The sequence below is a fragment of the Corvus brachyrhynchos genome, unplaced genomic scaffold, assembly GCF_000691975.1.
Source record: "Corvus brachyrhynchos isolate BGI_N302 unplaced genomic scaffold, ASM69197v1 scaffold32, whole genome shotgun sequence".
Taxonomy (NCBI): Eukaryota; Metazoa; Chordata; class Aves; order Passeriformes; family Corvidae; genus Corvus; species Corvus brachyrhynchos.
This window is the reverse complement of record NW_008237919.1, coordinates 5186363-5199900: the sequence shown is the minus strand read 5'-3', so window position 1 is coordinate 5199900 and position 13538 is coordinate 5186363. Positions and strand designations below refer to the sequence as shown.

Here is a 13538-nt window from a genome sequence, read left to right as displayed (position 1 = left end):
AGAAAGGCATTTACATTTAATTTCTCCAAAGGCAACAGCAAGTGCTATACTTGTAAATTTAGCCTGTGCCTACTCAGGAATAAGATGGGTAAGATAAAAATTTAATGCTGGTTTTGGCTGGTGGACCAGTCAGTCAAATATGGCATTTTGCAAATGCATACTTCTATCTCAATGGTAAGATTTGGGTGTGCTGGAAATACAGTTTGAGTTTTCAGAGGTTTTCCTAACCTGAAATTATGCCCCAACTTATGTCAGAGCAGTCTCAGTTTGGAAGGTTGTAACTTCAAAGTAGCAAAAACTGTACAGTAAAATCATTCAAACTGTAGAAGCTCGGATGATTTTCTTTTGTGCTCTTAAAGTTTTAAACAGAGGAGAAACTGTTAAAAGAGACTTAGAAGACTTGTCTAAGACAACAATCATATATTGACTTTAGTTTGATATCTAAAGAACCCATGTTTTAACAAGAATTAACGGGGTTTAACCACTATATTAAATTTGGAAAGGTACTTCACAAGTTAATTACAAATCAGTACTCTATAGAAATTATTATAACTTCCTGCCTAGAATAGAGTAAATGGTACAACAGCAATGGAAAACTGCATGCTTGCTGGAAAATGCTATTATCCAATAGCAAGTGATGTTTACATGACCTTCCTAAGACATTGTGCCAAAAGATTGTGATGTCTGTTAATGAGGCCTAGGAGTCCAGGTGTGTTCCCCCTACCTAAACTGTACCATTGGATTCAAACAGTGAAAGAAAACGCAGTGAAAAAAAAAATCAGTTTCAGGTTGTAGAGTTGTAGTAATGCAGGAGCTGATTACAACCTCTGTTTAACTGTGTTGATGAAAATTAATAAAAACAAACCACCACTGAATCACTCTGATGTATCCAATCCTAATCTTGCTCCTTTTATTATGGGAGACAGATAAAAGTCATCAGAATGAACTTGCTCTGTCTTCTGATGGCAGATTTTAGGAGCAGACAGTTTAATGGGCACAGGAAGTTTTAGGTGTACTTTTAAGAAGTTAAACATGGAAGATGAAGGGCAAAAGCATATTCCATGGCTCCTAATGATTATTAATAAGAATGATCACAAGGGATTGCTGTCCCTTTTGGGGTTTTGTAAAAGACAAAATTGTAACCTTATCTAATCACTTCTTGTCCCATATGTTTAAAAAGAAAATTACCACCAGAAAAAATACTGTTCAGTAACAATATTCTAAAAAGTAGTTCCAAAATGTTAATTGTTTTGTAGAAAGTACGGCATATCTTGACAGAGGGAGGAATATTTGAGCAGGACTATGTTTTCAGGATCTAGGCCACCTGGAAAAGTGTAGTCTTTAATTACATAGTTTTCTGTCATGGTTTAACCCCAGCTGGCAAGTAAGTACCACACTGCCCTTTGCACATTCTCCCTCTGTGCAGTGGGTGAGAGAATTTGAAGAGTGAGAGTCGTGGGTTGGGATAAAGACAGTTTAACAGGTAAAGCAAAAGTTGCACATGCAAGCAAAGCAAAACATTCACCACTTCCCCTGGGCAGGCAGCTGTTCAGCCATCCCCAGGAGAGCAGAGCTCCATCACAGGTAGTGGTGACTGGGGCGGAAAAACAGCACTACTCCAAACATCGCACTCTTCCTTCTTGTTCCCTCAGCTCTATATGCTGAGCATGACACCACATGGTCTGAGATATTCCTGTGGTCAGTTGGGGTCAGCTGTCCCAGCTGTGTCTCCTCCCAGCTCCTTGTGCACCCCCAGCCTGCTCACTGCTGGGGTGGGGTGAGAAGCAGAAAAGGCGTTGACTTTGGGTAAGCTCAGCTCAGCAACAGCTGAACTATCCCTGTAGTACCAGCATGTTTCCAGCACAAATCCAAAATGCAAGCCCATGCTAGCTACTGTGAAGAAAATTAACGATCCCAGCCAAAACCAGCACATCTGTGTATAAATATTGATCTTGGTCAAAGCAAAGTGAATGTGCTTCCTCAAGCTTCTAAGATATGTAGCTGTAGACCAATGGACCTTTAATTTACAATGGAGTTACTGAGAAGATAGCTGAGGAAAAGAGCCTATTAATGTATTTTTTGATAACCTGCTACCCGCATGCATGTAATTTTCCTCTTCTGTGTGAAGAAGCAAAAGGATGCAGAAAAAGGAAATAAGCGTAACCCAGGCTAATGAAATGTGGCTCTTTACCCTCTTACCAAGATCACTAGAGTCTGCAAACTGCACATTCTGTTTGGTTCAAAGATAGTCCCAGTGATTTGTCACTAAAGAAGGATGGAGTTGTTAAATCACTTTGCATCTGTTAAGACAAGTGAGGGGTCAGGCCAATTCTACTTTCTGAATACCCACTTTGGGAACACAGAGATCTAATCGGCTGTTTGTAGGCATCTAATATATAACTGCCATCCATGAATAATCTATTTCAAACTGATCCTTCTTTGCACAGAATAAATAAAAGTGCTTCAGTGTCAAGCCCAGTTCGTGATGGCACAGGTCTCTGAGCAGGAAAATCTGGCATCTGACTGATCATCTTTTACTGTAACAGCCTTCAGCTATGAATTAATCTAGGCAAGGGAAATCTTCAGGTTTTATGTATTATCGTTACTCCCACCTCTGAAGGAAACACGTTCTAATTCCTGATTCCTTCTCCTTTTTTTTTTGTTTCTCTTAAGTACATCTTGAGGATGCAGTGAGTTTGAAGTAATTTATTATGCTTGCTTTTGTAAGTGAGGAATTTGACTGCTGTTCCCAGTTCTTCAATTATATTTTGGTAAGATCAACATGGTCTTTCAGAATAATGGTATGGGGAGCTTAGAGGTCAATATCAATTTTGTTTCTATATAATTGACTACCTGAACAGATTCTTGCTGAGCAAACTCAGTTACACTGATCCTGTACCATTCAAACGCTCTGAGGTACCTGGCATTCTGGGATGCCAATTATCTGCATTTCTGCAAGTGGTCTTACTCTATGCAGGGAGGCTTCCATATGTCGCAAAATAAGCAAAATTCTTTCCAACTGATGGAGGCAGAATGTTGCCAAGTAAAATGCTCTTAGTCCCTGCTGGAGATGGAGATCTCAGGAGCATGCACAGATACTGAGTTCTTTCTTAGCTTTCCTACAGAAATTCTGAGTAGGCAGCTTCTGTTTCTAAAATGTGAAACACCTTCAAAAACCCCCAGTCCAACAAAAAGACAGAGGATAAGGAGGGGGGAAGGAAGAACAAAGAAAATGTCTTTCCAGAATAATCCCTAGAAGAGCCATATAATGGTTTCTTTGTCTTTTTTTGTCTGTTTAGTGTTCCTTTCTCTGTGTACTGTAGTGGAAGTAGGCAACATCACACTTCTTAGAGGTGTGTCTTGCTTTATAATTCTTGATACCTGTTGGTTCAGTGACCTTTGGCCTAATTATGAATTGAGTAGTAAATACCATGAACATTTCACTCTTGGATACAGGTTATTTATTGAAAGGGCAGAAGTTTTGATGAAAGAGTTAGGAACAAAATTAATTCCTCTCATACAATTAGCCACTACACAATTTTAAAGGGTCTAATTCCTGGACTGCTAAGAAAAGGATAGCTTTTTGTTGCAAGTGTAATAAGAACACAGACTAGAATGGATGTGGTTTCTGAAGAGTTTTGTGGCCAGTAATTCATATGGCTGTTTTCAGTGATTATTCCACACCTTATCTTGAAGGGTTGTTAGAGCATCCTCACAAACAAATCAAAACTACCAACAGTACTGTCAGATGCTCTTAAAATTTACTAAGTGCCTTACACAGAGCATCACTGAGGCAATGATTCAATTGCAAGGAAGTTTGATAAAAGATTTGCTCCTCTGGATGAAGTCACAGGTTATCAGTTGTAACCAAGGTGATGTTCCTGGTTATACACATTAGAATCTTACATTTTATTGCTGATACAAGTACCTAACAAAAAATAGTCCAGAAATTTTTGAGGCTTTCAATTTGTAAAACATCCATTCTTTGGAGGAGATTTTTTCTTCTAGTCAGCTGTGATGGTCTACTGGAATATCACAGAAGTGAATAAAACTTGTGAGTATTTCTGGATGCTTTCACATTTCTCAGTTTCTCAATCAATGACAGTATTATCTTTCTTGGAAAGGGGTACCTAAGTTGGTTTTGTTCATAGGGTTTATGTTTATCCAACTAGTTTTTTAAGGGTTTTATTATTAGAAAAAGGGCTTGTTATTTTGAAAATAAAAATCTTACCTGCCAGGTGTCTTCCCCAAAATGAGTAAGTGCCTTTTCTGTTCTGACTCTTAGAAGTATTTACTTTGTCAGATTGAATCTGAATGTCCTGGATAAACCAACTATTAAGTACTGAGAGCTACCAATGGCTTGAAATCCTTTCACTGAAACAACAAAAGACAGATTGTAAGCCACTTGAATTATTTTGAGACCTGATGTTATCAGAAGTTTTATAACTGCTACGAGTAGTATACTTCTAAGAACAATGTAACTTTTCAGGAACTTGATATTGATAGGAAATAAATATTTATTAAAAGAAGTATATTAAATAAATATTTATTTACCAATTTGAGTAAGAGAAAATGTTACACCATGGGGGCAACAGTCTTGCTGTTAGCAGTCCTGACTACTTAACAGAAAGTAAAACTGAGGCCCTGGACTCTAACTATAAAAAAAAGGGTGGTATTTGGTGAGAGATTGGGACTGTAAATCTTATGTCCATGTTCTAATAAAGTAATTTTTCCTACCTAAGTCTTTACCAATTCTCAAAGCAGAAAAGAAAGCATGAGCAGATATCAGTAAGAGGCCCTCTGGTTTAATTGGTGCTGCTTCCTATCTCTAGAGGATTTTTTTTAAAAATTTTTTTTTTAAACTTTGCTCAGGACTGGTACAGCTGAAAGTATATTTTCCCTTCATTCTTAAGCCTAGACTTTGAATGGAGTTTCTCTGAGACACTTTTGTAGTGAAATCGTATTCCCTACAAACATTGAAGACAAAAATAAACATCTCTGTGAATGAAAGATTTTGTGTGGTTGTAATTTTTTAATATATGCAAATTTCATTTAAAAAAAGTCTAAAGGTACTCTAGGAAAACCATAGTATATTGATCTATTTAAAAGGTCTCTGTGTAGCAGTCAGAAAGTACAACTTGCATCATGAGATGCTACAAATTTTCTGTCTGATAAACTATGTTCAATTCCAGTTAAGCACTCCTTTAAATATTAAAGATGGCAATACTTTGCATTTAGCCTAGTGTATAGTAACCCATTGGGATACTGCCTCCAACTGACCTCTTCCTGACCTCAGTTCAAAGACTATATTGAACAATTTAAAATTCTGAAAGCTTGGCAGGAAAGCTGGGGGGAAGTATCTGGAAAGCAAGAAACAGTAGGAATCACAGTGCAAAGACTATTTTTTTTCTATGATAAATGCTACACAGTTAATGATAATGAAATTGTTTAAAAATTTATGCCCCTATAGTTATTTCACATCGATGACATATTGTTGGTTTCAGAGGAGCATAAATAGATGGTTTTGATGCCTAGAATAGTGACACACATTGAAATGCCTTTCCCAGGAATAAATAAATACTTCTTGCCTGTGAGCAATCTGACAAGAAAGTATTTTTGGTGAAAACAAATGTAAGTGCACTACAATCTTGATTGGCAGTGGTGATGCTTAGGGTGTCTTATGATAAAATGGTAAATAAAATTATTAAATTGTTCAGAACCTCTCTCTGAATGTATTTGTACTGTCTAGGAGAAAGTGCAAGAAATACAAGTGGGCAATTTGGAGATAAACAGCAGACAGTGGGAATTTGATCGCAAAGTGCCAAGAGGACTCTGCTAATTTACTGCAGAGATGATTCATTACTGCTTTTGGTTATGATGGAAGTTGAGATATTCCTGGGAGTACTGCTTCTGAAGCAAGAAACTATGAAAGCATCTGTGCTTGCAAATTAAAGTAACAAAGGAGGTAAGAAACTTGAGAAGGGGGCTTTGTCTAAGGCTTCATGTCATTGTATATAAAAACTGTTCTTTGCTACTGAAGCAGGTTATAAAACAGTGGTCTATGTGGGTTCTCTCAATTTGTCTTCAATTCTACAGTTCCCATGTTCAGTTGTCTGAATTGTTTGTTGTTTGTGTTGCTTTGCAGCATGAGGCAGGGATCCTGCAAGGCGTTCTTGAAAGAAGCTGATTCTCTTGTAAAGACTGTCGGAGTTTCCCATTTGTGTAGCAGGTAACTGAAGTGTCGGCCATGAGTATGGGACCTCCACTCCAAGGAGGCAGCATGGAAGACTGATGCCTCCTTGGGTACAGAATGCTTTAAATGCCACACTGTCATTGTTGGGCACAGATCCCCAAGTGCAGGCAGCAAGTGTTGGGAAACTGTTGATGTAACTACCAAATTGGGTACTAGCAGAAATACTGACTAAATTGGCATCAGATACCAGAATAGGGCTATTGTCACTAATTAAAGGAGTCTAACTTAGTCTTACTTACTCATCTATTTTGCAAGAACAGAAGGGATTCAAAAGAGGAGAGCAAGTTGTAAAGCTCTCCTATCACCCTTTTATTCATTTCTTTCCACTATTGACTGTTCAGTAAGACTGCTACACAATTATGGGTCTGAAGATCAAAACAAATTTCTTAAATTCCACACAAATGTTTTGGCAGCCATGGGAGATCACAGCATTCCCCTGCAGATATGGGCCTGGTGCCTGGAGATAGTTTAGGACAGTGTCCAATTTTTTTTTACCCTTTCTTGTCCTGGAAAAAAAAAAAGAGTAAAAACTAAATTTGTAAAGTTACAGGTTAAAGATAGGCAAAGGAAGGCTGAGTTATGCGTAAGTACAATCCTGAGCTAGCAGAACTTCAAATTATTCTGGGTGTTTCCGGCTCAAAGTTCAGCACTGCACGATATCCCAACTACTCGCTGGCTCTGCTGCCGCTTGTGCAGCGGGATGGTCTGAGAACAATCCAATTGACACCACAGCTAAGGCAGTGTAATGTCTGCACTCTCCAGGGCATGCACTGGGCAGCGCAGGGCAGGCTGACTGCTCACAGTAGGTGCTTCTGTGAGCTTCAGGCATGACCAAGGCTGTCACCAAGTGTGAGGGTGCTGGGTGCCTTAGGCACTTGTCTGTGATGTGGCTGTTCTATTCAGTGTTAAAAGAAGCGGTCAGCAAAAGAGGGCAATATTAGTGTCTTATCTCATTATTCAAGTACTAAATGCTTTAAACAACTACCACATTTGACTGTTTTGATGTAGTCATGGTTTTCAGTTTGTATTTATAAAAATTAAGCAACCCTTAGAGAAAAAGAGAGACAAACAGTAGGATTTCTCTATCTCTGACATTGTCTCTACATTGGTTGACATGTTAAATTCTACTTGAAGGGGGAATAAAACCAGGGTACAGATGAACAAAAGAAAAAGGTAAATAAATTGGCAAAGTCAGTCAACACTTTACCTGGTTTGACTGACAGACCACTTTCCAAAACACCTCCTTACTGAATGACCATCTGTTGTCACTTCCATTCGAAATAGGAGCTACTGGCTCCAGTGTATCATCTGGCTTGCACTGCTGAATGGCTCTTAAGGACCTGACAACTCTCCTAGACCTGTATTTCCACTTATAAGGACAGCTGGCAGTTGTAATTTATTTTTTTTTTTCCATTTTAGCTGTTTGCTAGATGCAGTTTTGCTTTCCAAGACATGCAGCCTTTTTCTGATAGGAAAGAATAAATACATAAAAGGCATAAAATTTTTACATCAAACGTGAAAAAAGAAACCCTAAAATAAAAGCAGTGGTTTTCTGTTTATGGTCTGAAGATTTCCTGAGCAAATGCATTCATTTTAAGGATCTTCAAAAAGTGAAAAGAATAAAATACTTAGTACAAATAGTATAAATTCACTGTGTGGAATCTGCACTGTTGCTGTGAAATGGAAAAGGTAAAAAGTAGTTACCTTGGGTAACTACTTTCAGATTATTTGATATATTTCATCTTAAAAATTGAACTTTCAAGGCATAGTGCAAAGTTACTATTGCACATGTTTACTACTAGTAAATATTTTTCCTATTAGAGGAAAAAATATATTGTAGAAATTAAAAAACCCTGATCTGGGTGTTGCCACTCAAAACACTTGATGCTGTAGCAAACAACAGCAGGACACAATAAGGATTTTTAAACTTGTGTAGTTATATGTAAACAAAAAACCAAGCAAAACCCAGCCCTGCTTGCCTTATTTCTATATTTTTTTGTATATGGTATGTATTTGTGTAAGTAAGTAAGTTTGCTTTGACTCTTCACCGAAGTACTTAAACACAAATCATAGAATCACAGAATGGTTTGGGTTGGAAAGGACCTTAAAGGTCATCTAATTCCAACCCCCCTGCCATGGGCAGGGACACCTTCCACTAAACCAGGTTGCTCAAAGCCCCATCCAACCTGGCTTCGAACATTTCTAGGGATGGGGCGTCCACAGCTTCTCTGGGTAGCTTGTTCTGGTGTTCCCCATCTTCATAGTGAGTTTTTTCTTTCTTGTATCTGACCTAAACCTACCTTCTTTCAGATTAAGGCCATTCCCCCTTGTCTTACCAATTACATGCCCTTGTAAGAAGTCCCTCTCCAGCTCTCGTGTTGGCCCCTTCAGGTACTGGGAGGCTGCAGTAAGGTCTCCCCAGAGCCTTCTCTTCTCCAGGCTGAGCAACCCCAGCTCTCTCAGCCTTTTTTCATAGGAGAGGTCCTCTAGCCCTCTGGTCATCTTCATGGCCCTCCTCTGGACTCTCTCAACAGGTCCATGTCCTTCTTATGTTGGGGACCCCAGAGCTGGATGTAGTACTACAGGTGGGGTCTAGTGAGAGTGGAGTAGAGGGGCAGAATCCCGTCCCTCGTCCTGCTGCCCACGCTGCCTTCATGCAGCCCAGGACATGTTTGGCTTTCTGGGCTGTGAGCACACATTGCCAGGTCATGTTGAGCTTCTCATCAGCCACTGAGTTAGAGACAAAGACGTCACGTAGGACAGCTTCAAATGTTTTGCACAAGTGCAGGTATGTGACATCTGTGCACTTCCCTCATCCACCAACACTCTGAGCCCACTGCAGAAGGTCACTGAATTTGTCAGGCATGATTTGCCCTTAGTAAAGCCATGCTGGCTGTCACCTGTCACCTCTTTATTATACCCATGCCAGGTAGTCTTTGGAAAATTTTAGATTATGCAAAGAAACAAAAGCCCAACATTTATAATCCCTTCTGGACTGATATTCTGGAGCTTTATATGTAGAAATCTTTACAGAAAAGAAAGGACTTGACACACAAATATTGAAAAAAAGATTAAAAGAAAATTCTCTTTGTGCTCCTAGAGAGTATTCATTCTGCTTTTTTAATATAGTAAACTACTAAATACTGTGCAAGTCTACATATATAGATGCTTATTTATTTACTTAGGGCATGAAAGTTGAATTTTCTTAAGAGGAATGATACAAATATTTTGACTAATGTTTATTAACTTGCAACTGTTCACAAAGCATCTATTAAATAAATTTTGAAATATACTATTGATGAAGAAATAATTTATTCAAATTAGAAGAAACTAGGAAATTTGCAAAGTATCACACCACTTCCTGAACTGCTTACAGTGCAGTTTACTTAATTTTGTGCAGTATTGTCCTAGATGTTTTTTCTATTTCTATTGCCCTGGGGTGTTATCATGGTTATCAACAATAATTGTAAAATATTTTAGGCTCTTGCTTGAAGTAGGTTGAACACACGACAATGCTAAACAATGAGAGCTAAATAGGAAAGGAATGGGGGAAGGTAATAATATTGTGGTCATCAATAAAAGTTGATTTTGAGAATTTTTGTTAATACTTTTATACGTGAGGAAATTTGAAGGGTTAGGTTCAATAAGAGTGGAAAGTAGTTGTACCAAACTAAGTATTTTTCTTAAAAGATAACAGGAAGGGAAAAAAAGTGGTATCTGGCAGCAAGAGAAAAGTATCATTACCCCAAGAAGTCTGATGATACCATATGTACAACACATGGCAGCAAAGCTGTTTCTTCCTGCTTCCCCAACCTTGCAATCTATCATAGCCAAGTGCTGACACTGCAGCTTGTATGAAGGGGCATGTGAACATCAAGGAAGTGTCTTTGCCTTTGAAAAACCCTTTACTGGTCTACATACAGGGCAGCATTGACACAAATCTATCAGCACAAAATCTTATTGCTTTACCAACTTAATGGTTTAATTTTGTGAAAGAACAAAACCAGGGGGAATGATACAAATGCATCTGATTAGGACTATTTTTTTTTTTTTAATTTAAGTTGATCTGATTTATCTCATGATCTAATGAATTGCTAGAATGTTGGTTTCCTGTTCTGGCTCACAGTGACTGCTCTTATGACCCTTGAACACACTTGCAGAAGTATCAGATGCTGATTCTTTCAAAAAAATTGATTGTCTTAACTACTTATTTAACACCCATAGTTTATGAAGATAGCTTTTTTCTGGATTTGGGCTATTTTCTGGACATAGTAAATAGAATTGAATCCTAAAGATACAAAAGTTACCGTGGCTAAATAACTAAATTCTAGTCAAGAAAAGGATTTAAAGATTTAGACTCATTAATAAAAGGAGAGAATCTTGTGTCTAATTGTAACTCTTCATGTTTTGAGTTAATTAAAGACTGGCAGACCTTGTAGCCTAAAATGTTACATATTTTTCATTAACTATTCATGGTTAGTAATAAAGATACATAATTATTAATCTTTAAAGACTTTATAAACTGAACTGGGTAATTAGATACTGTCTGATAATGTTTTTTTTTCTCAGTGATACAATTCGGGTGTGGCATTTCAGTAACTTTTGCTTATCTTTCTTGCTCACAAGGCCAAGTTTGTAGTAAGAAGCATTTTATCTTTTATCAGACCAATTGATAGATTAAATGGACAGATTTTGCAGTGTGAAAAAAAGCCTTGTGTAAGTTTAGCTGCTTTGGCCCCCAATAGCATCAGAGAGCTTAACAAAGATGCTTTCTTTCTGCCCTTGCCTTAGTTATATTCTTAGAGCACTGCAGATACATTCTCATTCATTAATTATTCACATATTATTGAACAGCACTGAATGAAGAGAATCCTTAAAATTCGTATTTGGGTAATGACATGATTGATAATAATAATAAAAAAATCTCCCTATGTCACCTCTCTTTAGCACTCCTTATTTATTCTTTTCTCCTCTAAGAATATAGTTTCTTCTTCTGAAGGAGGAGACCTTTATTACTGGCCATCTGCCACATTCATTCTTGGTGCCACTATAACACACTTCGGACCTCATTTTCCCTGGCTGGAACACTCTTCCATATAAAAGACAAGTGTCCCACCTCAGCAGGGATTGAGTGGTCTCTGCTTTTAAGCTTGCTGTCAGTAAATACTCCATTGTATCTCTCTACTCTGACTCTCATATTGCTGTGTTACTCATTCCCTGCTATATGGACTTGACAGTGTGTGTAAGGGGCTGTGAAGTGGGAGAGTGCAGGAATTCATGGCACAGGTCAGCAGGTAGGTATGCGATGAGAGCAGTGGACCCGATTTTGAGCAGAAACACAAAATCAGGGAAGCTGAATGGCAGGGTGTGGCAGAAAGCACTGAGGAACAAAGAACACGGGGGCAGAAAGCCCAGCTAAGACTTTGAGTGGTGCTTTCAGAGCTAGTTCTTTCTGCAATGCAAGCCAGTGATATCTTTCCAAGTTCTTTTTACAAATCCTCTACCATTTAATCTATGACTCTCCCATCATCACCCTGCCATATTTGGCCTGATTTCTCATCATCCTCCCTAGTTCCTTACTTCTCTTGAAATCTACTTTTTTTTTTTCCCCTCAGCCCCAATTTCCCTGTTTGTACCTCTTAGTAATCATCCCAGTATCTCCACTGCAAACAGAGTTGAGTATCCCATATTTTCTGAGGGCCACCTTTTCTCCTCATTTCTTCTTTTATTTTGAGGAAGAGGTGATGAACAATTTTGGCGTTACTTCTCTTCCAACTACCAGAGTTGCCAGCTGGCATCCTGCTTTCCCCCTTCTTTTAAGCACAGCCAAGAATAGCAGTAAGCTATGGCTCAGATTTTATGGGCATTCATGTATAACATACATCCTTAGGCTGCAAAAGCTGTAACAGCTATTTTTTTATGCTTTATTGTAAATCATATTGGCATTTTTCTTGAAATGCAGGGTCCTGAGTGGGGTTATTATCACTTATTTTAAAAAAGGATGTTTCCAGTCCATAGAGAAAATGTGAGCCGAATGCACTGTAAGGACAAAGAAGTAAGCAGAATTATTCCAAACTTGGTTTGTTTTTTTTTAAAAATCAGCATCAGAAGCTGAGGGAGCAGCACTGAATGATGACTTTAAAATACTTACCTTGGCAACAGTATAGGTTAGTTAAGCTGTTAGGCCATTGCTCAGTGGTCTGGGCTAGAGAGAGGGGATGCACTACTGTATTGGATTCAACTGAAACCCAACCAATATTCCCCCCATCTAGAGAGATCTACAGCTGTTATTTCTTCTGCCACTTCCCAGGCCTACATTTTGTTGTCCAGAAGCATGACATGGTGAGCTAAAATAGCCCTATCTTTGCTAGTACCGCAGACAAATCCTTCAGGCTCAGTTCTCCAAACTTGCCTGGCCCAGCAGCACCCACCTGCTCCTCGGGCCAGGGTACTGTGCAGTCACCTGTGTGCCAAGGCCAGAGGAGGGAAGGGGGCTGGAGTCCAAAGTGATTTGCATGCTCAGATTGTGTCAGCACAAGGAGAAAGAATGAACACCTGTGTAATTTCAGGTGCCTAGGGCATGAGTGGGAAAATCAAAAAATGGGTAAGGGTTGAAAGGGACCACAGTGGGTCATCTGGTCCAAACCTCCCTGCTCAAGCAGGGTTGTCCTAGAACACACTGCACAGAATTGTGTCCATATGGTTCTGGAATATCTCCAGTGACAGAGACTCCACAACCTCTCTGGGAAATCTGTTCCAGTGCTCAGTCACCTGCACAGTAAAAAAGTTTTTCCTTATATTCAGGTGGAACTTCCTGTGTACTAGCTTCTTCTGTTGCCTCTTATTGCTTGGCACCACCGAGAAGAGTTTGTCTCCATCCTCTTGGCACCCTCCTTTTAGATATTTATACGTATAGAGCATCCTTGTGCAGAGGCAGCTGTGAAGATTTACACAGGAAAATCGAAGTTAGTGCAACAGAAACATTGAAAGTGTGGAAGGAGTGTCATTTTGAGGCTTTAGCCCCACTTTTGCCCTTAATGAAGACACGCACTCTGTAACAGCTTTATATTCTTCTTATATTGAGGTTCCCAAGAATGCACACAGGATTCAAGGTGAGGCTCCGCACCAGTGTGGAGCGGACCGGGACATTTCGTCTCTCGACTTCTCCCAGGGACCCATGTTCGGGAGGCTCGGGGACGAGACCACGCTGAGCACAGGGCCGCGATGGAGGGATGCATCGGGAAAAGGGGGCGTGCGGCTTTTTTCACTTTTGGGGCAAATAAAC

General features: G+C 39.1%; 1 protein-coding gene across 2 annotated transcripts in view; it reads left to right on the top strand.

Annotated features, from left to right (window-relative positions):
* Positions 1-5102: 5102 nt before the first annotated feature.
* Positions 5103-13538, top strand: part of GXYLT1 (glucoside xylosyltransferase 1) — a 40163-nt gene continuing 31727 nt past the window's right edge. Inside the window, exons 1-2 of one of the 2 annotated variants that reach the window (XM_008632765.2) lie at positions 5103-5965; positions 6146-6229. In XM_008632765.2, the coding sequence (XP_008630987.2) occupies positions 6147-6229 (83 nt within the window). In that variant the 5' untranslated portion in view covers positions 5103-5965; position 6146. Of the gene's footprint in view, positions 5966-6131; positions 6230-13538 lie in introns of those variants that run through there. The other variant, XM_017733138.1, reaches the window with a different exon arrangement.